A 24,185-nucleotide genomic window follows, 5' to 3' on the forward strand; every position below is an offset into this window, starting at 1 on the left:
CATGAAATTATAGTGAAACACAGCTTAGCCTTTTGTTAATCACCCTGTCATCTCAGATTTTGAAATTATGCTTTACAGCCAAAGCAAGACAAACATTTGTGTGAGTTTATCATTATGCCTAGCTAGCAGCAGGCAACCTGGTCACGAATCAGAAAAGCAATCAAATTAAATAGTTTACCTTTGATGAGCTTCGGATGTTTTCACTCACAAGACTCCCAGTTAGATAGCAAATGTTCCTTTTTTCCAAAAATATTATTTTTGTAGCCGAAATAACTTTGTTAATTCTTCACGTTTGGCTGAGAATTCGACCGGATATTGCGGTCACGACAACGCCGAAAAATATTCAAAATTAGCTCCACAATATCGACAGAAACATGGCAATCGTAGTTTATAATCAATCTTCAAGGTGTTTTTCAAATATCTATTCGATAATATATCCACCGCGACAACTGTATTTTCAGTAAGACCGAGAGGAAAAATAGCTACCTCTGTCTATTACGCAAGAACTACTCTGAGAGCCCTCAGCCGGACACTTACGCAATGTAGTCAGTCGCTTACGCTCAATCTTCAACATAAAGGCGTGAAACTACATCAAAATGCTGTAGACACCTTGGGGAATACGTAGAAAAAGGAATCTGGTTGATAGCCCATTCACTGCTCAATAGGGACGCAATAGGGACGCTCTGGAACGTAGAGCTTTCAAAACATGAGTCACTTCCTGATTGGATTTTTCTCAGGCTTTCGCCTGCAATATCAGTTCCGTTATACTCACAGACAATATTTTTACAGTTTTGGAAACTTTAGTGTTTTCTATCCTAAGCTGTCAATTATATGCATATTCTAGCATCTTGTCCTGACAAAATAGCCCGTTTACTTTGGGAATGTTATTTTTCCAAAAATGAAATTAGTGCCCCCTAGTTACAACAAGTAGAACATGTCATCTTGAGTTGAAAAAGACAAATGTAAAACATTCACAACAATACAGGGGACCCAGCACTGAGCCCTGAGGGACACCTGTTGCTTGCATTAGCGGTGTGTGGCTAAAATCATTGGCAAGCCAGGAAATAAATGACATATTACAACCTTGTGTTGTGATAATTGCGTTGTGTGTGTGCTGTAACCTGTTAGTTCATATGCCTTGTGACCGTGATATATAGGCCTAAGGCTGAGACAATAAGAAGACCGTGGCAGAAGAAATTCAACCACACCTTTGTTTCATCACAACCTGAGAGAAATCTGTCTAGTGAAGTCCACAAAGCATATTGCATGTAACAAACAGTTAAATTACCTACAGCATGGTCAAGTAAGTTAATTTTTCTGACATTTTAGACGACTAAGCAACTATTTGCAAAGAAAACAGGAGCTGCCTCCACTATTCCAGCACCATTTCAACTTCAACATTATCAAATCGCCTATGCTTAATCTAAATACAGTGACAACTAAAAGATACAAAACACAATTTATTCCAAATAATGTAAGCTAAATATTATATAGCTGACCATGGTTCTGATTTCTCAGTGTGTGTGCAAGTTAAAAAAACATGTTGCCTCACCCTACTAGTAGAGAAACGCCAATGCCATCCTCTCTTTCATGTTGATGAAAAGGTATATAACTGTCATACAATACACACTTTTATTTTTTGATATCCTAGGCTACCTGGCTAAAATGCTTGCTCGCTAGCCTAACTTCATTAACATTAGCTAGCCTTCTTCAACATTAGCCTTCTACATCTAGCTCCATATTGAACTTCCTTCCTCTCAGGCCAGGGGCACAATGTATGAATTTTCAGTGCATTCTGAAAATATTCAGACCCCTTTACTTTTTCCACATTTTGTTACGTTACAGCCTTATTCTAAAACGTATTAAATGAAACATTTTCCACATCAGTCTTCCAACAATACCCAATAATGACAAAGCGAAAAACGTGTTTTTAGATTTTTTTGGTCTTGAAATTGAACTCCGGTGTATACTGTTTCCATTGGTCATCCTTGATGTTTCTACAACTTGATTGGAGTCCACCTGTGGTAAATTCAATTGATTGGACATGATTTGGAAAGGCACACACCTGTCCAAAGTTGAAGTCGGAAGTTTACATACACGTAGGTTGGAGTCATTAACTCGTTTTTCAACCACTCCACAAATTTCTTGTTAACAAACTATAGTTTTGGCAAGTCGATTAGGAACATTTACTTTGTGCATGACAAGTAATTTTTCCAACAATTCTTAAGACAGATTATTTCACTGTTTCACAATTCCAGTGGGTCAGACGTTTACATACACTAAGTTGACGGTGCCTTTAAACAGCTTGGAAATGACAGAAAATTATGTCATGGCTTTAGAAGCTTCTGATAGGCTAATTGACATAATTTGAGTCAATTGGAGGTGTACCTGTAGATGTATTTCAAGGCCTACCTTCAAACTCAGTGCCTCTTTGCTTGACATCATGGGGAAATCAAAAGAAATCAGCCAAGACCTTAGAAAAAAAGACTGTAGACCTGGTTCAGTCTGGTTCATCCTTGGGAGCAAATACCAAACGCATGAAGGTGCCACGTTCATCTGTTCAAACAATAATACGCAAGTATAAACACCATGGGACCACGCAGCCGTCATACCGCTCAGGAAGGAGACGCATTCTGTCTCCAAGACATGAACGTACTTTGGTGCAAAAAGTGTAAATCATTCCCAGAACAACAGCAAAGCACCTTCTGAAGATGCTGGAGGAAGCAGGTTCAAAAGTATGTATATCCACAGTAAAACGAGTCCTATATCGACATGACTTGAAAGGCCGCTCAGCAAGGAAGAAGCCACTGCACCAAAACTGCCATATAAAAGCCGGACTATGGTTCGCAACTGCACATGGGGACAAAGATCATACTTTTTGGAGAATTGTCCTCTGGTCTGATGAAACAAAAATAGAGCTGTTTGGCCATAATGACCATCGTTATGTTTGAAGGAAAAACGGAGATGCTTGCAAGCCGAAGAACACCATCCCAATCGTGAAGCACAGGGGTGGCAGCAGCATGTTGTGAGGGTGCTTTGCTGCAGGCGGGACTGGTGCACTTCACAAAATAGATGGCATCATGAGGCAGGAAAATTGTCGATATATTGAAGCAACATCTCGTCGCAAATGGCTCTTGGACAATGGACCATGACCCCAAGCATACAGTGCCTTGCGAAAGTATTCGGCCCCCTTGAACTTTGCGACCTTTTGCCACATTTCAGGCTTCAAACATAAAGATATAAAACTGTATTTTTTTGTGAAGAATCAACAACAAGTGGGACACAATCATGAAGTGGAACGACATTTATTGGATATTTCAAACTTTTTTAACAAATCAAAAACTGAAAAATTGGGCGTGCAAAATTATTCAGCCCCCTTAAGTTAATACTTTGTAGCGCCACCTTTTGCTGCGATTACAGCTGTAAGTCGCTTGGGGTATGTCTCTATCAGTTTTGCACATCGAGAGACTGACATTTTTTCCCATTCCTCCTTGCAAAACAGCTCGAGCTCAGTGAGGTTGGATGGAGAGCATTTGTGAACAGCAGTTTTCAGTTCTTTCCACAGATTCTCGATTGGATTCAGGTCTGGACTTCGACTTGGCCATTCTAACACCTGGATATGTTTATTTTTGAACCATTCCATTGTAGATTTTGCTTTATGTTTTGGATCATTGTCTTGTTGGAAGACAAATCTCCGTCCCAGTCTCAGGTCTTTTGCAGACTCCATCAGGTTTTCTTCCAGAATGGTCCTGTATTTGGCTCCATCCATCTTCCCATCAATTTTAACCATCTTCCCTGTCCCTGCTGAAGAAAAGCAGGCCCAAACCATTCTGCTGCCACCACCATGTTTGACAGTGGGTATGGTGTGTTCAGGGTGATGAGCTGTGTTGCTTTTACGCCAAACATAACGTTTTGCATTGTTGCCAAAAAGTTCAATTTTGGTTTCATCTGACCAGAGCACCTTCTTCCACATGTTTGGTGTGTCTCCCAGGTGGCTTGTGGCAAACTTTAAACAACACTTTTTATGGATATCTTTAAGAAATGGCTTTCTTCTTGCCACTCTTCCATAAAGGCCAGATTTGTGCAATATACGACTGATTGTTGTCCTATGGACAGAGTCTCCCACCTCAGCTGTAGATCTCTGCAGTTCATCCAGAGTGATCATGGGCCTCTTGGCTGCATCTCTGATCAGTCTTCTCCTTGTATGAGCTGAAAGTTTAGAGGGACGGCCAGGTCTTGGTAGATTTGCAGTGGTCTGATACTCCTTCCATTTCAATATTATCGCTTGCACAGTGCTCCTTGGGATGTTTAAAGCTTGGGAAATCTTTTTGTAACCAAATCCGGCTTTAAACTTCTTCACAACAGTATCTCGGACCTGCCTGGTGTGTTCCTTGTTCTTCATGATGCTCTCTGCGCTTTTAACGGACCTCTGAGACTATCACAGTGCAGGTGCATTTATACGAAGACTTGATTACACACAGGTGGATTGTATTTATCATCATTAGTCATTTAGGTCAACATTGGATCATTCAGAGATCCTCACTGAACTTCTGGAGAGTTTGCTGCACTGAAAGTAAAGGGGCTGAATAATTTTGCACGCCCAATTTTTCAGTTTTTGATTTGTTAAAGAAGTTTGAAATATCCAATAAATGTCGTTCCACTTCATGATTGTGTCCCACTTGTTGTTGATTCTTCACAAAAAAATACAGTTTTATATCTTTATGTTTGAAGCCTGAAATGTGGCAAAAGGTCGCAAAGTTCAAGGGGGCCGAATACTTTCGCAAGGCACTGTACTTCCAAAGTTGTGGCAAAATGGCTTAAGGACAACAAAGTCAATGTATTGGAGTGGCCATCACAAAGCCCTGACCTCAATCCTATGGAAAATTTGTGGGCAGAACTGAAAACTTTTGCGAGCAAAGAGGCCTACAAACCTGACTCAGTTACACCAGCTCTGTCAGGAGGAATGGGCCAAAAAACACCCAATTTTTTGGAAGCTTGTGGAAGGCTACCTGAAACATTCGACCCAATTTAAAGGCAATGCTACCAAATACTAATTGAGTATATGTAAACTTCTGACCCACTGGAAATGTGATGAAAAAAGAAAAGCTGAAATAGATCCTTCTCTCCACTATTATTCTGACATTTCACATTCTTAAAATTAAGTGGTGATCCTAACTGACCTAAGACAGGGATTTTTTGTCAGGTCCCACAGTTGACGGAGAATGTCAGGGCAAAAACCAAGCCACAAGGAAGGAATTGTCTATAGAGCTCCGAGACAGTATTGTGTCGGCACAGATCTGGGAAAGGGTACCAAAAAATGTCTGCAGTATTGAAGGTCCCCAAGAACACAGTAGCCTCCATCATTCTTAAATGGAAGATTTTTGGAACCACTAAGACGCTTCCTAGAGCTGGCCACCTGGCCAAACTGAGCAATCGGGGGAGAAAGGTCAGTCTGACAGAGCTCCACAGTTCCTCTGTGGAGATGGGATAACCTTCCAGAAGGACAACCATCTCTGCAGCACTCCACCAATCAGGTCTTTATGGTAGAGTGGACAGACGTAAGCTACTCCTCAGTAAAAGGCACATGACAGCTCACTTGGCGTTTGCCGAAAGGCACCTGAAGGACTCTGACCAGGAAAAATGAGATTTTCTGCCAAAGCCTGAATGCCAAGCGTCACGTCTGGAGGAAACCTGGCTCGATCCCTACTTTGAAGCATGGTGGTGACAGCGTCATTCTGTGGGGATGTTTTTCAGGGACTGGGAGACTGCTCTCTTAATCTTTCCCTCGATCCTGACCAAAGTACAGAGAGATCCTTGATGAAAACCTGCTTCAGAGTACGCTCAGGACCTCCGACTAGGGTAAAGGTTCACCTTCCAACAGGACAATTGCTCTAAGCACACAGCCAAGACGACGCAGGAGTGGCTGAATGTCCTTGAGGGGCCCAGCCAGTGCTCAGACTTGACCCCGATCGAACATCTCTGGAGAGACCTGAAAATAGCTGTGCAGCGACGCTTCCCATCCAACCTGACATAGCTTGAGAGGTTCTGCAGAGAAGAATGGGAGAAACTCGCCAGATAAATTAAATCCATTTTGGGGGGGATACGTGTGATTAGCAGATGTTGCTGTTGTAGTGAAATGCTTGTGCTTCTAGCTCCCACAGTGCAGTAATATCTAAGTAGTATCGAACAAATGACTCAACATATATACACAATACACACACATCTAAGTAGGAATGAATTAAGACTATATACACTACCATTCAAAAGGGTCACTTAGAAATGTCCTTGTTTTTGAAAGAAAGCAAAATGGTCAATTAAAATAACATCAAATTGATGAGAAATACAATGTTACATTGTTACTGTTGTAAATGACTATTATAACTTTTTTTCCCCCCCTCTTCACAGAACAGTGTAAACTGGCTCTAACCAGAATAGAAAGAGCGGGAGGCCCCGGTGCACAACTGAGCAAGAGAACAAGCACATTAGTGTCTCGTTTGAGAAACAGACGCCTCACAAGTCCTCAACTGGCAGCTTCATTATATAGTACCCGCAAAACACCAGTCTTAACGCCAACAGTGAAGAGTTGTCTCCGGAATGCTGGCCTTCTAGGCAGAGTTGCAAAGAAAAAGCCATATTTCAGACTGGCCAATAAAAATAAAAGATTAAGATGGGCAAAAGAACAGACACTGGACAGAGGAACTCTGCCTAGAAGGCCAGCATCCCGGATTTGACTCTTCACTGTTGACGCTGAGACTGGTGTTTTGCGGGTATTATTTAATGAAGCTGCCCGTTGAGGACTTGTGAGGCGTCTGTTTCTCAAACTAGACACTAATGTACTTGTACAACTGAGCAAGAGGACATCGGGGCCTCCCACTCCTCTTTCTATTCTGGTTAGAGACAGTTTGCGCTGTTCTGTGAAGGGAGTCGGACACAGCGTTCTACGAGATCTTCAGTTTCTTGGCAATTTCTGGAGTGGAGGGAAGCAAAATCCAAACTGGCATCTATTGACACTTTTTTGGTATACCAGGACCATTCACAGTTGAGCTCACTCAGTTTAGCTGAATGCTGATTGGCTATTATTATTTTTTTTTTATTATTAACCTCTCTGATCTCCCAAACCCGGATCCGGTATCGTGACTACAGCCTCAAGCTCATTACCATAACGCAACGTTAACTATTCATGAAAATCGCAAATGAAATTAAATAAATATGCCATCTCGCAAGCTTAGCCTTTTGTAAACAACACTGTCATCTCAGATTTTCAAAATATGCTTCTCAACCATAGGAAAACAATAATTTGTGTAAAAGTAGCTAGCTAGCGTAGCATTTAGCGTTAGCATTAGCGTTAGCATCCAGCACGCAACATTTCAACAAAAACATAAAAGCCTTCAAATAAAATCATTTACCTTTGAAGAACTTCTGATGTTTTCAATGAGGATACTCTCAGTTAGATAGCAGATGCTCAGTTTTTCCAAAAATATTCTTTGTGTATTAGAAATAGCTCCGTTTTATACATCACATTTGGCTACCAAAAAAAAACGAAAATTCAGTCCTCAAAACGCGAACTTTTTTCCAAATTAACTCCATAATATCGACTGAAAACATGGCAAACGTTGTTTAGAATCAAGGTGTTTTTCACATATCTCTTCAATGATATATTGTTCGTGGAAGCCTGGTTTCTCCTCTCTATCAAATGGAAAAATACTTGCACCTGGCTTTGCGCACCAGTTTCGACGCAGGACACCAGGCGGACACTTGGAAAATGTAGTCTCTTATGGTCAATCTTCCAATGATATGCCTACAAATACGTCACAATGCTGCTAAGACCTTGGGCGAACGACAGAAAGTGTAGGCTCATTCCTTGCGCAATCACAGCCATATAAGGAGACAATGGAAAACAGAGCTTCAGAAATTCTGCTAATTTCCTGGTTGGTGCATCATCTTGGTTTCGCCTGTAGAATGAGTTCTGGGGCACTTACAGACAAAATCTTTGCAGATTCTGAAACTTCAGAGTGTTTTCTTTCCAAAACTGTCAAGAATATGCATAGTCGAGCATCTTTTCGTGACAAAATATCGCGCTTAAAACGGGAACGTTTTTTATCCAAAAATGAAATAGCGCCCCTAGAGATCTAACAGGTTAAGGGAGGCCAAATTCTTGCTGGCTTCCGTTGCATTCAATGCTACGGCACCAACAATGCCATACTCTTTTTGACCAGAGAGCATCAGATCGATGGCCTACACATACAGACAGAGGGGTGATGTTTCACTGGCTCAAATGCTTTCTCCGGGGAGATGCATTGAGCCTCATGTGAATTGAAATAACATTTTGAAACACGGAGAGACGAAATATACAATTAAAAATTTTTGTAAAATATATTGGTCAGCATTTCCCTGGTCCTGGTGATGTAGTTGGACCCAGTGAAAGTTTGTTGACTTGTTAAAAAGGATTAAAGGTTGTTGTTTTAAATGGATTTTTTTACCTATTCGATGACTTCACTGTTTTCTTGTTTTCCTGGTCCTATCCTTTCATCTTACTTACCTTCTCTCGCTGGTACATAAAACTGCATTTTACAGCCCACCCTTTCCTTCTGTTAGAAAATGGGCTTTTTATTATTCCTTGATTCAAGCTGTTTAAAGGTCTGAAGGATTGTGCAATTCAATTTAACAAAGGTTGGGCTCATTGGATGTCATTAATGTCATAGTTCACAAATCATTTAGAAATGTCAAACATAAGAGCTGGAGTTACAGGATTATGGTAAATTATTTCTGACAGAGTTGCTGTGTCAGTATTATTTTAGCAGTGGATGAGAGAGAAAAAAGATAACATTTCCCCCGAAAATGCTTCCATCATATGCAACATATTTAAAGTTATTCATGGTTCCGCATTACTTTGTATGGAAGTGGGTTTTCAGTGTTCAACATTTTCAAGTAACTTGTCTAGGTGCAGACTTGGGACCGAATTCCCTCTGGGGGGTTAACGATGATAAATCCATCCCATTATCATTAGTCGTAATCCCTTGCCATCAATGCTTTAAATATGGAGGGGGGAAATTCCCATCAAGATTCAGACAACTTGATTTACCATTTTTATTAGCTTTTCAATGTTTTGATTTTCAGTCAGTGTTTGTGTACGGGTATATTTATGTTTTTCATATGACATCCACACAGTTTCTCTGCATTGTAATATGTATATGTTCACTATTAATAGTGTTTGGTGTTAGATGGTACTGAACAGTCTCAAATACCTTGAATGGCTGTGAAAGCTAAAGCAAACTACTCCCCATCCCCCTTGTCTTCAGTTGGTGTGACCTTATTCTTTTTTGCGGTTGAAAAGTGCAAAAGGCCTTCTCCAAATCCTGGTTGTTTTTAGTGCCGGTATGGGTCACCTTAGTTGAGTTTGGCATTTTGCCAGGCACTGTGCCCTCACAGTGGGTTTGTACCACAGTGTGCAGGTGAAGATAATGGCTGCCCTTTAGAGAGGGAAGAATTTCCAAGTATTTTTGTTGCCAATCCCAGCAGGTGGGTGTGAATGTGAGACTAGGTAGCCAGGATGGAGCGATTGCCAACGGTAGTAGCAATATCAGATTTTTAACAGTAATGTAACATTGCTCGCATTTCTGGTCATAGGAAAATGAGTGCTGGTATTATAATGGTCACAGTGGTTGTTGTCTCCGAGGTCTCTTAGAACTTAAGTTGTGCTATGTTCTATCCTACAGAATAGCTGAGTTTCATATCATCTTGATGCAATAGAGAAACCTATGTTTTGTGTCTCATGTGATTCTGATGGGATCAACCCAAATATTTGTTCACAGGCAAGGGTTTTGCCTCATAATAGTAGCACACAGGGTTGGAGTAACTGATTACATGTGTTTTAAAGTTACATGGACTCTGATGGAAAGATGGCGCCAACAGAGAAGGGCGACATCTTAAGAGTTCCAACCCAACTTTGCTATTTATCGACTTTTTTGTGTTGGTTTTAACTTTTTTTGGTCAACGTTCATACTTGTAACACATATGACCGCCACACACACACTACTTTACATCAGATTGACAGTTACTAATCTCGATTTTGACTTCAAATCTGACTACAATTCTGACTCCGCTGTTCCCTTGTTCATACCGGACCCCATTCCTTTGTTTCATGGGCTACCAAAACACAGAGGGTGTGGACACGGTAGACGAGCCGGCATCCTGGTGAGATTGAGACGAAGAGAAAACCGACTGGCACACTATTGGCAAATGTCCAGTCACTCGAGAATAAGATGGAGGAGACTCGTGAAGAAGCTCATATCAGAGAGACTTGAGTGAAACGTGACTGGATGACTATGTACATAGAACTCAGTGGTTTCTCCATGCAGCGGCACGATCGGATGAAGGCAGCCTTGGGCAAGTCCAAAGGGGAAGAGGTGTGCCTCTTCATAAACAACTGGTGCACTGCTTCCAGTGTGAAGGAAATCTCTAGCTTTTACTCACCTGATATAGAATACCTCATGGTAAGCTGCAGACCCTTTTATCTACCAAGAGAGTTTTCATCTGTAATTATCATGGCTGTCTACATCCCTCCACAACCCCACACCTCTGACACTCAACAAACTGTATGGGGGCAAAAACAAACAAGAAACCACTAGACCAGAGGCAGCGTTTCTGGTGGGCGGAGACATTAACGCGGGCAGACCTTAAAACCATTCTACCTAACTTTTACCAACACGTCTCCTGTGCCACTAGGGGCACAGACTTTAGACCACTTTTATTCTAGCCACAGAAACGCACACAAGGCCTTCCTTCGTCCTCCCTTTGGCCATGTCTGACCACAACTCTATTCTCCTGCTTCCTGATTACAAACTAAAGCTCAAACAGGAAGTACCAGTGACACGATCAATACGGAATTGGTCTGATGAAGCAGAAGCGAGGCTACAAGACTGTTTTGCTAGGGTCAGTGTTATCCGGGATCCTTGGGACGTCACTACCCTAAACCTAACGTTAACCCCTACCCTAAACATAAGATAAGGAAACCGTTATTTAAAAACATTTTACCATGTATTTATCCCCATAGGCACTAAACTAAAATATCTCCATGTCTACATTTTTTAACTGGTACCGGGGAACTTCAGACGAGTCTTGTGAGGCTTGTGGGCGTATTAGAACAATACATTTGTAAAATGTAATAACTTAACAAAATGTGGAAAAGGGGAAGGGGTCTGAATACTTTCCGAATGCACTGTACATGGCCATTAAGGCAAAATTGTTCTTCAAGATGAAGTAAAAGCAGGGTCAAATAATAAGCACAGTGTTTAAGGGTGCAACCTCAGCAGTGAATGTCAGTTGGCTTTTTTATAACTAAGCATTCAGAGGCCGAGGCAGCAGGTGCAGTAGAGCGAGAGAGAGGGAGGTTGTCGAAACAGCAGGTCCCGGACAAGGTAGCACGTCTGGTGAACAGGTGCAGGCAGAACAGCAGAAACTGGATCAGCAGCAAACCAGATGGACTGGGGATGAGGACAGCGGAGTTGTCAGGCCAGGTAGTCCTGAGGCATGTTCGTTGGGCTCAGGTCCTATGGGAGAGATAAGCGAAATGGCAGAATTCGAGGGAGCATACCTAAGATCATGTCTGCCACTAGGTAAGACAGGCGAATTGCACCAGATAGGACAGACTCAACCTAGCTTCCCTGGCACATAGACTATTGCAGAATAGATATTGGAGACTGAGGTGGGGGGTTGGGAGAAAACTGTGGCCTCATCCAAAGTTACCCCCAGACAGGAGATAAACCCCACCCACTTTGCCAAAGCACAGTCCCCACATCACCAAAGGGATATCAACAGACCACTAACTTACTACCCTGACCGGGTAGCGGAGAGAGGAGCATTGCAGTATTATAATATTGACATGACAAACGCATGGATAAGTTTTTCTGCATCATTTGGGCGAAAAGTTTCAGATTGTTGCAATGTTACGAAGCCGGAAAATAATCTTTTAAATAATTTTGATATGTTCGTCAAAAGAGAGATCAGGGTCCAGAGTAACGCTGATGTCCTTCAGTTTTATTTGAGAACTGTACAACCTTTGAGATTTAATTGTTATATCCGACAGCAGATCTAGAAGTAGCATCTCTGTTTTGTCTGAGTTTAAAAGTAAAAAAATGTGCCGCCATCCACTTCCTTATGTCTGAAACACAGGCTTCCAGGGTTGGCAATTTTTGGGCTTCAACATGTTTCATCAAAATGTACAGCTGTTTTTTATTTTTTTATTTAACCTTTTATTTAACCAGGTAGGCCAGTTGAGAACAAGTTCTCATTTACAACTGCGACCAAAACAACAGTTACACATGGGATAAACAAACGTACAGTCAATAACACAATAGAAAAATATGTATACAGTGTGTGCAAATGAAGTAAGGAGGTAAGGCAATAAATAGGCCAATAGTGGCAAAGTAATTACACTTTAGCAATTTACACTGGAGTGATATAGGTGCAGATGAGGATGTGCAAGTAGAAATACTGGTGTGCAAAAGAGCAGAAAAACAAATATGGGGATGAGGTAGGTAGTTGTTTAGATGGGCTATTTACAGATGGGCTATTTACAGATGGGATGTGTACAGCTGCAGCGATTGGTAAGCTGCTCTGACAGCTGATGCTTAAAGTTAGTGAGGGAGATATAAATCTCCAACTTCAGTGATTTTTGCAATTCGTTCCAGTCATTGGCAGCAAAGAACTGGAAGAGAAGGTGGCCAAAGTAGGTGTTGGCTTTGGGGATGACCAGTAAAATATACCTGCTGGAGCGTATGCTATGGGTGGGTGTTGCTATGGTGACCAGTGAGCTGAGAAGGCGGGGCTTTACCTAGCAAAGACTTATAGTTGACCTGGAGCCAGTGGGTTTGGCGACGAATATGTAGCGAGGACCAGCCAACAAGAGTATACAGGTCGCAGTGGTGGGTGGTATATTGGGCTTTGGTGACTAAACGGATTGCACTGTGATAGACTGCACCCAATTTGCTGAGTAGAGGGTTGGAGGCTATTTTGTAAATGACATCACCGAAGTCAAGGATTGGTAGGATAGTCCGTTATACAAGGTTATGTTTGGCAGCATGAGTGAAGAAGGCTTTGTTGGAAAATAGGAAGCCGATTCCAGATTTAACTTTGGATTGGAGATGCTTAATGTGAGTCTGGAAGAAGAGTTTAGAGTCTAGCCAGACACCTAGGTATTTATAGTTGTCCACATATTCTAAGTCATAACCGTCCAGGGTAGTGATGCTAGTCGGGCGGGCGGGTGCGGACAGCGATCGGTTGAAGAGCATGCATTTAGTTTTACTAGCATTTAAGAGCAGTTGGAGGCCACGGAGGGAGTGATATATGGCATTGAAGCTCGTTTGGAGGCTTGTTAAAACATTGTCCAAAGAAGGGCCAGATGTATACAGAATGGTGTCGTCTGCATAGAGGTGGATCAAAGAATCACCAGCAGCAAGAGAGACATCATTGATATATACAGAGAAACGAGTCGGCCCGAGAATTGAACCCTGTGGCACCCCCATAGACTGTCAGAGGTCCGGACAACAGGCCCTCCGATTTGACACACTGAACTCCATCTAAGAAGTGCAGTCGAAGTCGGAAGTTTACATACACATAGGTTGGAGAAATTAAAACTAGTTTTTCAACCACTCCACAAATTTCTTGTTAACAAACTATAGTTTTGTCAAGGTGGTTAGGACATCTACTTTGTGCATGACACAAGTCATTTTTCCAATAATTATTTAACTTATTATTTAACTTATAACTTTTATAATTCACTATCAAATTTATTTATATAGCCCTTCGTACATCAGCTAATATCTCAAAGTGCTGTCCAGAAACCCAGCCTAAAACCCCAAACAGCAAGCAATGCAGGTGTTGAAGCATGTTGGCTAGGAAAAACTCCCTAGAAAGGCCAAAACCTAGGAAGAAACCTAGAGATGAACCAGGCTGTGAGGGGTGGCCAATCATCTTCTGGCAGTGCCGGGTGGAGATTATAACAGAACATGGCCAAGATGTTCAAATGTTCATAAATGACCAGCATGGTCAAATAATAGGTCTGGGACAGGTGTGCTACCTGTCCGGTGAACAGGTCAGGATTCCATAGCCGCAGGCAGAACAGTTGAACCTGGAGCATCAGCACAGCCAGGTAGTCCTGAGGCATGGTCCTAGGGCTCAGGTCCTCCGTCAAGAGAGAGAATTAGAGAGAGCATACTTAAATTCACACAGGCCACCGGATAAGTCAGGAGAAGTACTCCAGATATAACAAACTGACCCTAGCCCCCCAACACAAACTACTGCAGCATAAATACTGGAGGCTGAGACAGGAGGGGTCAGGAGACACTGTGGCCCCATCTGAGGGGCCAAACAGGAAGGAAATAACCCCACCCACTTTGCCAAAACACAGCCCCCACACCACTAGTGGGATATCTTCAACCACCAATTTACCATCCTGAGACGAGGCAGAGTATAGCCCACAAAGATCTCTGCCACGGCACAACCCAAGGGGGGGGCGCCAACCCAGACAGGAAGATCACATCAGTGACTCAACCCACTCAAGTGACGCACCCCTCCTTGGGACGGCATGAAAGAGCACCAGTAAAGCCAGTGACTCAGCCCCTGTAATAGTGTTAGAGGCAGAGAATCCCAGTGGAAAGAGGGGAACCGGCCAGGCAGAGACAACAAGGGCGGTTCATTGCTCCAGAGCCTTTCCGTTCACCTTCACACTCCTGGGCCAGACTACACTCAATCATATGACCCACTGAAGAGTCAAGTCTTCAGTAAAGACTTAACTTGTTATGGCTGCAATCCCACTAAGGGGATAAGTGTCATCAACAACTGCTGAATAGCATAGCACTACATTCAATAAATATTACTATAAATATTTATATTCATGAAATCACAAGTGCAATATAGGAAAACACAGCTTAGCCTTTTGTTAATCCACCTGTCGTCTCAGATTTTGAAATGATGCTTTACAGCGAAAGCAATCCAAGCGTTTGTGTAAGTTTATCGATCACTAGACAAAACATTATGAACACTTAGCATCAGGTAACTTGGTCACGAAAATCAGAAAAGCAATCAAATTAATAGTCTACCTTTGATCTTCAGATGTTTTCACTCACGAGACTCCCAGTTACACAACAAATGTTCCTTTTGTTCCATAAAGATTATTTTTATACCCAAAATACCTCTGTTTGTTTGTCGCGTTATGTTCAGAAATCCACAGGAAAGAGCGTTCACAACAACGCAGACAAATTCCAAATGGTTTCCATAATGTCCACAGAAACATGTCAAACGTTTTTTATAATCAATCCTCAGGTTGTTTTTAAAATATATAATCGATAATATATCAACCGCAAATGTCTTTCACAGTAGGAGAGGGAAAAGCAATACCTATCCAAACTCTGTTGCGCGATCAAAACTCATGTGACCACTTGATGCAATGTTTTCGTTCTGGCTCATTTTTCAAAATAAAAGCCTTAAACTATGTCTGAAGACTGACACCCTGAGGAAGCGATAGGAAAAGGAATCTGGTTCATATCCCTTTAAATCCAGCAAAGGGAGGCTATGGAACATGGAGTTTTCAAAATAGAAGCCACTTCCTGTTTTGATTTTCCTCAGGGTTTCCCCTGCAATATTTTGACAGTTTTGGAAACTTTAATGTTTTCTATCCAATACTAATAATAATATGCATATATTAGCAACTGAGACTGAGGAGCTGGCTGTTTACAATGGGCACCTTTTCATCCAAGCTACTCAATACTGCCCCTCCAGCCATAAGTTAAAGGTTGAGACCGAGTTTGCGTCTCTCACATGGGTAGGCAGACCATTCCATAAAAATGGAGCTCTATAGGAGAAAGCCCTGCCTCCAGCTGTTTGCTTAGAAATACTAGGGACAATTAGGAGGCCTGCGTCTTGTGACCGTAGCATACGTGTAGGTATGTACGGCAGGACCAAATCAGAGAGATAGGTAGGAGCAAGCCCATGTAATGCTTTGTAGGTTAGCAGTGAAACCTTGAAATTAGCACTTGCCTTGACAGGAAGCCAGTGTTGGTGAGGCTAGCACTGGAGTAATATGATCCAATTTTTTGGTTCTAGTCAGGATTCAAGCAGCCTTATTTAGCACTAACTGAAGTTTATTTAGTGCTTTATCCGAGGTAGCCGGAAAGTAGAGCATTGCAGTAGTCTAACCTAGAAGTGACAAAAGTTTCTGATTTTTGCAATGTTACGTAGATGGAAAAAAGCTGTCCTTGAAACAGTTTTGATATGTTCGTCAAAAGAGAGATCAGTGTCCAGAGTAACGCCGAGGTCCTTCACAGTTTTATTTGAGACGACTGTACAACCATTAAGATTAATTGTCAGATTCAACAGATCTTTGTTTCTTGGGACCTAGAACAAGCATCTCTGTTTTGTCTGAGTTTAAAAGTAGAAAGTTTGCAACCATCCACTTCCTTATGTCTGAAACACAGGCTTCTAGCGAGGGCAATTTTGGGGCTTCACCATGTTTCATTGAAATGTACAGCTGTGTGCCAGCCGCATAGCAGTGAAAGTTAACATTATGTTTTCGAATAACATCCCCAAGAGGTAAAATATATAGTGAAATTTACAGTTGATTTGTCAGAGGACAAGCCATTCACAGAGACAAACTAATGTCTTTCCGACAGATAAGATCTAATCCAGGCCAGAACTTGTCCGTGTAGACCAATTTGGGTTTCCAATCTCTCCAAAAGAATGTGGTGATCGATGGTATCAAAAGCAGCACTAAGGTCTAGGAGCACGAGGAGAGATGCAGAGCCTCAGTCTGATGCCATTAAAAGGTAATTTACCACCTTCATAAGTGCAGTCTCAGTGCTAAAACCAGACTGAAGCATTTCGTATACATTGTTTGTCGTAAGGAAGGCAGTGAGTTGCTGCGCAACAGCCTTTCCTAAAATTCTTGAGAGGAATGGAAGATTCGATATAGGCCGATTTTTAGTTTTTTTATATTTTCTGGGTCAAGGTTTGGCTTTTTCAAGAGAGCCTTTATTACTGCCACTTTTAGTGAGTTTGGTACACATCCGGTGGATAGAGAGACGTTTATTATGTTCAACATAGGAGGGCCAAGCACAAGAAGCAGCTCTTTCAGTAGTTTAGTTGGAATAGGGTCCAGTATACAGCTTGAAGGTTTAGAGGCCATGATTATTTTTATCATTGTGTCAAGAGATATACTACTAAAACACTTGAGTGTCTCTCTTGATCCTAGATCCTGGCAGAGTTGTGCAGACTCAGGACAACTGAGCTTTGAAGGAATACCTAGATTTAAAGAGGAGTCCGTAATTTGCTGTCTAATAATCATGATCTTTTCCTCACAGAAGTTCATGAATTCATTACTGCTGAAGTGAAAGCCATCCTCACTTGGGGAATGCTGCTTTTTAGTTAGCTTTGTGACAGTATCAAAAAGACATTTCAGATTGTTCTTATTTTCCTCAATTCAATTGGAAAAATAGGACGATCGAGCAGCAGTAAGGGCTCTTCGATACTACACTGTACTGTCTTTCCAAGCTAGTCGGAAGACTTCCAGTTTGGTGTGGCGCCATTTCCGTTCCAATTTTCTGGAAGCTTGCTTCAGAGCTCTGGTATTTTCTGTATACCAGGGAGTTAGTTTCTTATGAGAAATGTTTTTGGGGTGCAACTGCATCTAGGGTATTGCGCAAGGTTAAATTGAGTTCCTCAGTTAGGTGGTTAACTGATTTTTGTCCTCTGACATCCTTGGGTAGGCAGAGGGAGTCTGGAAGGGCATCAAGGAATCTTTGTGTTGTCTGTGAATTTATAGCACGACTTTTGATGCTCCTTGGTTGGGGTCTGAGCAGATTATTTGTTGCAAACGTAATAAAATGGTGGTCCGATAGTCCAGGATTATGAGGGAAAAACATTAAGATCCACAACATTTATTCCGTGGGACAAAACTAGGTCCAGAGTATGACTGTGACAGTGAGTGGGTCCAGAGATATGTTGGACAAAACCCACTGAGTCGATGATGGCTCCGAAAGCCTTTTGGAGTGGGTCTGTGGACTTTTCCATGTGAATATTAAAGTCACCAAAAATGTGAATATTATCTGCTATGACTACATGGTCCGATAGGAATTCAGGGAACTCAATGAGGAACGGTGGATATGGCCCTGGAGGCCTGTAAACATGTCAATTAGCCTATCAGAAGCTTCTAAAGCCATGACATCATTTTCTGGAATTTTCCAAGCTGTTTAAAGGCACAGTCAACTTAGTGTATGTAAACTTCTGACCCACTTGAATTGTGATACAGTGAAATAATTTGTCTGTAAACAATTGTTGGAAAAATGGCTTGTCATTCACAAAGTAGATGTCCTAACCGACTTGCCAAAACTATAGTTTGTTAACAAGAAATTTGTGGAATGGTTGAAAAACGAGTTTTAATGACTTCAACCTAAGTGTATGTAAACTTCTGACTTCAACTGTATCCACCTACAATACTTCATACCCCTGCACATTGATATGGCACTGGGAGTCCCTGTATATAGCACCATTCCTGTGTATTTTATTCCTTGTGTTAGTATATATTTTTTTCATATAATTTTTTAACTGCATCTTTGGGAAGGGCTCATTAACAAACAAGCGTTTCACAATAGTCTATACCTGTTGTATTCGGTGCGTATGACCAATACAATTTGATTACAAAAAGACTAACTGTAATCAGTTACAAATCAAATGTTATTGGTCACATCACATGGTTAGCAGATGATAAAGTGAGTGTAGCGAAATGCTTGTGCTTCTAGTTCAGACAGTGCAGCAATATCTAACAAGTAATATCAAACAATTACACAACAGATACTTGATACACACAAATCTAAGTGAAGGAATGGAACCATATATAAATATATGGATGAGCAATGACAGAGGAACATAGGCTAAGATGCAATAGATGGTATAGAATACAGTATATACCTAATGAGATGAGTAATGCAAGATATATATACATTAAAGTGCCAATTTTAAAGTGACTAGTGTTCCATTTATTGTTGGGGCCAATGATCTCAAGTCTGTATGAAGGCAGCAGCCTCTGTGTTAGTGTAATGGCTGTTTAACAGTCTGATGACCTTGAGATAAAAGCTGTTTTTCAGTCTCTCTTTCCCAGCTTGATGCACCTGTACTGACATCTCCTTCTGGATGGTAGCAGGGTGAACAGGCAGTGGCTTGGGTGGTTGTTGTCCTTGATGATCTTTTTGGCCTTCCTGTGACATCAGATGCTGTAGGTGTCCTGGAGGGCAGGTAGTTTGCCCCCGGTGATGCGTTGTGCAGACTGCACCACCCTCTGGAGAGCCCTGCGGTTGAGGGTGGTGCAGTTGCCGTACCAGGCGGGTGATCAGCCCCGACAGGATGCTCTCAATTGTGCATCTAAATGTTTGAGGGATTTTAGATGACAAGCCAAATTTCTTCAACCTCCTGAGGTTGATGAGGCGCTGTTGCGCCTTCTTCACCACACTGTCTGTGTGGGTGGACCATTTCAGTTTGTCCGTGATGTTACAATTTTGGACAGGTGACTGGTAACTAATGGATTACATTTAGAAAGTAACCTACCCAAGCCTAGTAGCACATTGTTTGGTGTATGCAAAACATTTCTCTCCACAGTGGTAACATTTTTCATATATACTGAACAAAAATATAAATTCAACATTCAGCAAGTTCATAATTTTACGCAGTTAAAGTTCATATAAGGAAATGAGTCAATTGCAAATAAATTCATTAGGCCCTAATCTATTGATTTCACATAAATGAGATTGCAAAAATGCATCTGTTGGTTACAGATAGCTTTATAACCTTTTTTTTTTTTTAAGTTAGGTGCGTGGATATGAAAACCAGTCAGTATCTCGTGTGATCACCGTTTGCCTCAAGCGGCGTGACACGTCTCCTTCACATAGAGTTGGTCAGGCTGTTGATTGTGGCCTGTGGAATGTTGTCTCACTCCTCTTCAATAGCTGTGCGAAGTTGCTAGATATTTGCGGGAACTGGAACACGCTGTCGTACTCGCCGATCCAGAGCATCCCAAATGTTTGTTTCACTCCTGCAAGGTCTTAGTAGCTTCCAGGAAATGTGTACAGATCTTTGCTACATGAGGCTGTGTTATTATTATTATTATTATTATCATGCTGAAACATGAGGGGATGGCGGAGGATGAATGGCATGACAATGGGCCTAAGGATCTCGTGACGGTATCTGTGCATTCAAATTGCCATAGATAAAATGCAATTGTGTTTGTTTTCCGTAGCTTATGCCTGCCCCTACCATAACCCCATCGCCACCATGGGCACTCTGTTCACAACGTTGATATCAGCAAACCACTCGCCCACATGTTGTGAGGCCGGTTGGAGGTACTGCCAAATTCTCTAAAACAATGTTGGAGGCTGCTTATGGTAGAGAAATTAACGTTCAATTTTCTGGCAACAGCTCTGTTGGACATTCCTGGTGTCAGCATGCAAATTGCACGCTCCCTCAACTTGACATCTGTGGCATTGTTGTCTGACAAAACTGTGCATTTTAGAATGGCCTTTTTATTTTCCCCAGCACAAGGACTACTTGTGTAATGATCATGCTGTTTAATCAGCTTCTTGATATGCCACACCTGTCACGTGGATAGATTATCTTGGCAAATGAGAAATGCTCACTGACAGGGATGTTAACAAATTTGTGCGCACAATTTTACAAGCTTTTTGTGCGTATGGAACATTTCTGTTATCTTTTATTTCAGCTCATTAAACATGGGACCAACACTGTATCATTTTTATTCAACAACATTGTATGCCATTAGGATCATTTTCCGCCTCAATATTTTGTTTCCAGTCTGCAAAGACATGGTAATAGTCATTTAGCACTCTATTTGGTCCCTTGGTTGTTTTACTTGGACCCCAGTATGGGTGTAAATCACAATATTTATTTATTATTCTTTCCTGGAGATAGTTGTTAGTGTCTGGAGTATATTAATCCTTGTTTTCTGCTTTCTTTGGCCAGGGTCCTCGTCCACTGAGAGACATCTGGAAGTGACAGCGATGGCCGACTGCGTGCCTTTCCTCGGTATGGAGGACCTCAGGGAGATCCTTACAGCTGTTCTGCACAGGAACGCTAAGACCGTACAGGAGTGCCGGCCGCTAAAAGTCACCAACTACCTTCAGGTATGAAACTAACATTGATTCATGTACCTGAAAATAAAGCTCACTTACACAATAATAAATGTACGTGTGAATAGACAGTGCCTTCAGAAAGTATTCACACCCGTTGACTCTTTGCACATTTTGGTGTTAAAGAAGACATTTAAAATGTATTCAATTTGTTGTTTTTTTGGTCACTGGCCTACACAAATATCCCATAATATCAAAGTGGAATTATGTTGTTAGAAATGTTTAGTCATTCAACCCATTTTGTAATGGCAAATGATAAATACATTCAGGAGTAAACATTTGCTTTACAAGTCACATAATAAGTTGCAATAGTAGTGTTTAACATGATTTTTGAATGATTACCTCATCTCTGTACCCCACACATACAATTATTTGTAAGGTCCCTCAGTCGTGACCCAGTCACTACAAAGATACAGGTGTCCTTCCTAACTCAGTTGATGAGACCAAGACCAATTCATTGTGATAAAACGAGACCCAGAGAAATAATACATTCTCTCTAAACATTTGGCATCTGGCTTCCACGTTTAAAAAGCAAGGTAAGTAAGAGTAGCCATGTCCAAACCTGAATGGGCCCATGGGGCAAAAGCCTACCTCTTGTTTGTATTATAAAACAGCTTGATGTACAAGTACACCACCTGGACAGGATGCTAGTCTATCACAGGGCCTAACCACAAATCCATCTCCCCAACACCCAACCTTCCAATCTCAGGGCAGATACTCTTACCCCAAGGCCACTGAGTTGGCCAGAAAGCAAGGTGGTGCATCTTGACCACATGAGTTTAGAGACAACAAAAAAACAATGTTATTTTCTGATACTATGAGCCGATATCAAGACCCAGACCAGGATAGTGGTGCCAAGAAAGCAGACCCCTTTCCAAGACCCAATGTCGACATCAAGACCACTAGATCAAGACTCTATCTCTAGGTGAAAGCCAAATATACTGACTATGTTGCCTTTAATGCATGATGGTGTGTTCCGCTTGAAGGGAGAAGCTGTTCGACTGGCCCGTCAGCTGCCTGTGACCCTTGCCAAAGAGGATGTGGAGGACACACTTTTGCGGATGCAACAGCAGCTAGAGGAGACCAGCCAAGCCTGCATCCATGGACAAGCCTTTTTCCACCACCTTTCTGACATTCCTGACACCGAACAAGAGGCGCTGAAGATCATGTCCAATATTTTGTAGCTTTGTTATCTTTTGTTACCTTTTCCATGGAGGTATAGAGCTAGTTAAAACAAACCCTGGATAAAGTGCATTCGGAAAGTTTTCAGACCCCTTGACTTTTTCCACATTTTGTTACGTTACAGTCTTACTCTAAAAGGGATTAACTTGTTTTTTTGTTCATCAATCTACACACTACACCATAATGACGAAGCAAATCCAGGTTTTTAGACATTTTTGCAAATGTATTAAAAATGAAACACTGAAATAGTACATTTACGTAAGTATTCAGACCCTTACTCAGTACTTTGTTGATGCACCTTTGGCAGCGATTACAGCCTCGAGTATTCTTGGGTATGACGCTACAAGCTTGGCACACCTGAATTTTGGGGGGGTTTCTCCCTTTTTCTCTGGAGATTCGCTCAAGCTCTGTCAGGTTGGATTGGGAGCGTCGCTGCACAGCTATTTTCAGGTCTCTCCAGAGATGTTCGATTGTGTTCAAGTTTGGGTTCTGGCCGGCTGGCATTGAGAGACTTGTCCCAAAGTCACTCCTGCATTGTCTTGGCTGTGTGCTTAAGGTCGTTGTCCTGTTGGAAGGTGAACCTTCACGCCAGTCTGAGGTCCTGAGTGCTCTGGAGCAGGTTTTCATCAAGCATCTCTCTGTACTTTGCTCCGTTCATCTTTCCCTCGATCCTGACTAGTCTCCCAGTCCCTGCCTCTGAAAAACATGGTGCCAGGTTTCCTCCAGACGTGACGCTTGGCATTCAGGCCAAAGAGTTCAATCTTGGTTTTATCAGACCAGAGAATATTGTTCCTCATGGTCTGAGAGTCCTTTAGGTGCATTTTGGCAAGCTCCAAGGGGGCTGTCGTGCCTTTTACTGAGGAGTGTCTTCTGTCTGGCCACTCTACCACAAAGGCCTGATTGGTGGAGTGCTGTAGAGATGGCCGTCCTTCTGGAAGGTTCACCCATCTCCACAAAGGAACTGTGGACCTCTGTCAGAGAGACCATCAGGTTCAAGGTCACCTCCCTGACAGTCTCTTCTCTCCCGATTTGCTCAGTTTGGCCGGGCGTCCAGCTCTAGGAAGAGTCTTGGTGGTTCCAAACTTCTTCCATTTAAGATTGATGGAGGTCACTGTGTTCTTGGACTTTCATTGCTGCATACATTTTTTTTTTGGTACCATTCCCCAGATCTGTGCCTTGACACAACCCTGTGTCAGAGCTCTATGGACAATTCCTTCCTCATGACTTGGTTTTTGCACTGACATGCACTGTCAACTGTGGGACCTTATATAGACTGGTGATGTTACCACAGGTGAACTCCAATCAAGTTGTAGAAACATCTCAAGGATGATCAATGGAAACAGGATGCACCTGAGCTCAATTTCAGGTTGTATAGCAAAGGGTCTGAATACTTATGTAAATAAGGTCTTTCTGTTTTTTATTTTCAATACATTTGCAAAACTTTTGAAAAATCTATTTTCTCTTCGTCATTATTGGGTATTGTGTGTAGATTGCTGACATTTATTTTTATTTAACCCATATTTGAAGATCTGCTTATAATTAAAAATAATCAAGATGTTGTGTTCCGGATTTATTTTTAAAAAATGCAGGTCTTCATAATAAATGGTTTTATGTATGTATTTACTAATGTTAATGAAAGTGAATAAATGCATGTTATACAATTATTATTTTTTACATAGTTTAGTTAAGCAGGTCTTAAGGTTACAAGAAACGTCCATATTCATCTTATCGACTATCTAATACATGCATTATATTTCGATTTTGCACAACACTTTTGATTCAGTCTTCATTTGATCTGATCTTCATTTAAGTCAC

General features: G+C 41.7%; 1 protein-coding gene across 3 annotated transcripts in view; it reads left to right on the top strand.

Annotated features, from left to right (window-relative positions):
* Positions 1 to 23,000, top strand: part of pms1 (PMS1 homolog 1, mismatch repair system component) — a 64,074-nt gene extending 41,074 nt beyond the window's left edge. For all 3 annotated transcript variants that reach the window (XM_036958929.1, XM_021579221.2, XM_021579222.2), the window contains exons 12-13: positions 21,022 to 21,182; positions 22,175 to 23,000. In XM_036958929.1, the coding sequence (XP_036814824.1) occupies positions 21,022 to 21,182; positions 22,175 to 22,372 (359 nt within the window). In that variant the 3' untranslated portion in view covers positions 22,373 to 23,000. The remainder of the gene's footprint in view (positions 1 to 21,021; positions 21,183 to 22,174) is intronic.
* The last annotated feature ends 1,185 nt before the right edge of the window (positions 23,001 to 24,185 follow it).

This window comes from Oncorhynchus mykiss, chromosome 22, assembly GCF_013265735.2.
Source record: "Oncorhynchus mykiss isolate Arlee chromosome 22, USDA_OmykA_1.1, whole genome shotgun sequence".
NCBI lineage: Eukaryota > Metazoa > Chordata > Actinopteri > Salmoniformes > Salmonidae > Oncorhynchus > Oncorhynchus mykiss.